At 59.7% G+C, this 3,524-nt stretch overlaps 1 protein-coding gene across 1 annotated transcript in view; it reads right to left on the bottom strand.

The window, feature by feature from the left end:
- CRIP2 (cysteine-rich protein 2) overlaps positions 1–2,036 on the bottom strand; it is a gene marked incomplete at its 5' end in the record, with an annotated part of 3,822 nt that extends 1,786 nt beyond the window's left edge. Inside the window, 2 exons of the mRNA XM_010180397.1 lie at positions 73–130; positions 1,942–2,036. Of these exons, the coding sequence (XP_010178699.1) occupies positions 73–130; positions 1,942–2,036 (153 nt within the window). The remainder of the gene's footprint in view (positions 1–72; positions 131–1,941) is intronic.
- Positions 2,037–3,524: the final 1,488 nt, after the last annotated feature.

The following is a 3,524-nucleotide window of genomic DNA, read 5'->3' as shown; positions in this document are numbered from 1 at the left end:
AATGGGGGGACCTGGCCCCTCCTGCATCCCTGGGCACAGCCACACAGGCGCAGTGGGAGAGCACAGACGTACCTTTGGGGCCGAACAGCGTGGCGTAGCAGGGCTTGTGGCAGAAGGGCTTCCCATCATGCTGGGGAGAGAGGCGAGTGTTTAGGATGCTGAGTGGCGACCAGTTACTTTGCAACCGCTTCCATCCCCACTGGTGTTCAGAGCCCACCGTGGCCATGTCCTCATCCCAAAACGCACCCAGCCTGCAGGTCTGCCAGCGACAGCCTAACCTGGCCCCAGCACTCAAGGATTTCTCCTGCATCAAACACTCCAGCTGCTCTGGCCATGCCATGCTGCAGGGCTGGCGTCACTGTGCCTGTCAAGCATCCTGTGTGCCATCAGGGAGTTTTTAGGCATGCAGAGCACCATGGCTTTCACTGAGCTTTGTCTTCCCCCTCGACTTGGCCTGAGATCAGAGGCCCTGTGTGGGTGTGGGTTCCAGCTCTGCCACTATCAGCCCTGCTGTGGGCCGGGGGTGATTATCACAGGAAGGCACGAAGCAGACGATAAGCCCTGGAGCTCTGCATGGACGTTTCTCATGGGCCAGCATGAACCGAATCCAAGAGAAAAGAAAGAGCATTTGTGGCTGCTGCCCACACCGCTCTGTGTGGAAAACCCACTGGGACCCCATCCTCAGACACAAACTGACCCCATCACCTGCTTGGCACCGTTCAGCATCTCAGCCCTGCTTCATGCCAAGTGCTCCTGCCCTCCATCCCCTCTGTGGCAAGGCAGGGACACCTTGCCCAAAACAGCCTGAGCCCTGTCCCTTCCCTTGCCTTCCTGATCGGGGCCATCCCGAAGGCGAGGGCTAGAAGCAGACAGGGACAAGGCTGGAGGAGCGAGCAGGCAGCGAGCAGGCAGCAGGCAGCTGCAAAATAGTGCATGGCATAAATATCCGAGTGCTTACAGCGTTGCCATGCTGGAGGGGAAGGTAAACATTTAGCTGGTCTCCCCGCGACACCTTTCCAACCCAACTGGACACGCTGGCTTGAAAGGAGGGAGAAAAAACAGGGAAGGGCCAAATCCTGCTGTCGGTGCAGCTGGTGGGGGCTTGGCTGCTGTCCCCCACAGAAGCAAAATCTGGCCTTATATGGAGAAGCAGCAAATTCCCTGGGCTTAACCCACCCCGAAGCACAGAGCCACCCACGCAGCCCCATCCTCCCCGGCAGGACCAGCCCCACTCCCCACGGGCCAGTGGCAACCAGCAGGGCTGTCTCTGCTGCCACCGCCTGTTCCCCAGCTGCACTGTGTGCTAAAACTATGCTAAAGAGCTGGTGACACACTGCCATGACAGGCGCTGTGCGAAACCCAGGGCAGTGGGTGTCACACTGGGGCATCGCACAAGGAAAACACAGTTGCTCCCAGGCCTGAGCACCTGGCACCGCCAGCACAGCACCCTTGTGCTCCCAAGCACCAGGCAGTCATGGTGGCATCGTACTCCAGCGCAAGCCCCACGTCACTGAAAGCACTAATGCTGAGGTAGCATCGCCATGGCAACCCACACATCTCCAATTTTTGTTGGTCTTTAACCACACTCCAGTGCAGGCTCTCAGCACCCACGTGCCTTTGAAGCCAGTGCAATGCCCAAGCAAGTCTGCCCGGTGCACGGAGCTGCTGCTAGTGCTTGCCAGGGCGCACCGAGCCCCACCTCGGGCTGCCTGGGAGCCCACACCAGGGCAGTATGGCCAGGGCACTGCACCCTGGCTTGCCCAGGACCGCACACAAGAGCTCTTGAGCCTCACAGGCCTCAGCAGCAGCAGCATTTGAAGCCACAGCATGTGTTCCTGGGCCCTCGTGCCACCAGGACAGCCCACCCTCATGGCATTGGGTACCTAGAGAGCCCTGGAGAGCCCACCAGGCCAGCAACCCCTCCAATCCCGTGGCTCTTACCTCAGCGTGCCCGCCCGGGGTCAGGGTCTTGTTGCAGCGCTCGCACTTCAGGCAGAATTTGTGCCAGTCCTTGCCCAGGGAGGACACCTTCTCAGCTGCAGGGAACACCAGAGCAGGGTGAGCAACTGCCCAGCACCTGCTAACGCCCCTCGGGAAGCCAGGCTGCAGGCACTGTGGCAGGCTGTGCTCAGGGGAGGCTGCTCATCGTGCTGTGTGAATCAGCCACGCTGCAGGGACCGCTCTGCTGCAGCTGTTCAGGTCATGAGCATGTCCACCCCTAGCCTCCGACCCCTCCAGCATTGGCTCTGCCATCGCACAGACGCCCTTTCCCACGCACCACTCCAGCCACGGTAGCATTTCCCTTTCTACTTTCTGCGTCTATTTTTACCAGCCAACGTTACCCGGAATAACCCTGCTCCCATTCAAATATTTGGTGTTACCATGCCCACCCTACCCGGTTAGTCATGCCTCCCCAACGCACACCCAGCCTCCTGGGCTCCCCAGGGATCCTCGACCACAGCCATCCTGGTGCTGGTCCCAGGACGCTGCCTGTCTCCAGCCAGGAGGACAGGATGGCAGGCAGCTCCCAGTGCCACCAAGGATGGACATTTGGCCCTGGAAAACACCCGGCTCTTGGGTGCTCCCCCCTTGCCCCCAGCCCAGGAGCAGGTGCAGCACAGACAGGTTCGTGGGCACTACCTCTGCATTGCCCTGAAGTGCCATGAACCTGCAGAGCGACTCGCTGCAGGCACCGCAAACAGTTTCAAAGCACCAGTGGGCAAATTCAGGGAAGGAAAATGCTTTGGGGCTGGTTACACCAATGCACCTATGCCAGCTGGCCTTGAGCTGTACAACGCCAGGAGCACCCCGGGAGGCAGCACAGGCATCCAGTCCTTGTCCTGCCTCCTTGGCCTCACGTTGTCCTTGCTCCCTCCCAGCTCCTGGGGGGCCAGGCGCTACTCTGTGCGCCCCACCAATTCCCATTTGCCCTCCCTCTGCACATGTGCAGAGACAGCTGGAAAACAGCATGATCCCGTTAAAGCCACCGTAAAACTAAATCAGAAGAGCCAAATAAAATATTTAACAAGCAAATAAAAGCGCAACTGGAGCCCGGCCCTGCTCTACAAGAAGACCTCCTCTGTGACAGCAGGTTTCTCAGCCCTTTTTTCCCCCAAGGACCTCAGCAAATGTCACCTGTTTGCATCAGGTCGAGATAGAGGTCAAGAGCTACCTGAGGGCAGGTCCGGGCTTCCAGAGCCACCTTCCTCCCAAGGCAAACAGCTGTGTCCGGGCACACCGCAGGGCCAAGATAAACTGCAACAACTGCCATCACCACCCAAAAAATCAGCACCGGTGCAAAGCGGGGTCACCAGCAGCAGAGGAGGGCAGTGCAAGGGGGCAGAGCTGGAGCCATTGCACCACGGTGCTGAGGAGAGCCCTGAGAGCATCCCCAGACAAGCACATAGAGGATGGGCTGGGGGGACCAGCAGCAGCTCCAAATCGACCTCCTGGTGATGCTGCGCACAAGTCCAGGCAGAGGACCAGCCCCAGGGCATGCAGCCCTCAGCCCCCCCCAGCCCTCC

The sequence above is a fragment of the Mesitornis unicolor genome, unplaced genomic scaffold, assembly GCF_000695765.1.
Source record: "Mesitornis unicolor isolate BGI_N332 unplaced genomic scaffold, ASM69576v1 scaffold6973, whole genome shotgun sequence".
Lineage (NCBI taxonomy): Eukaryota > Metazoa > Chordata > Aves > Mesitornithiformes > Mesitornithidae > Mesitornis > Mesitornis unicolor.
The sequence above is the reverse complement of the archived record's forward strand: the minus strand, read 5'-3'. Positions and strand labels throughout refer to the sequence as shown.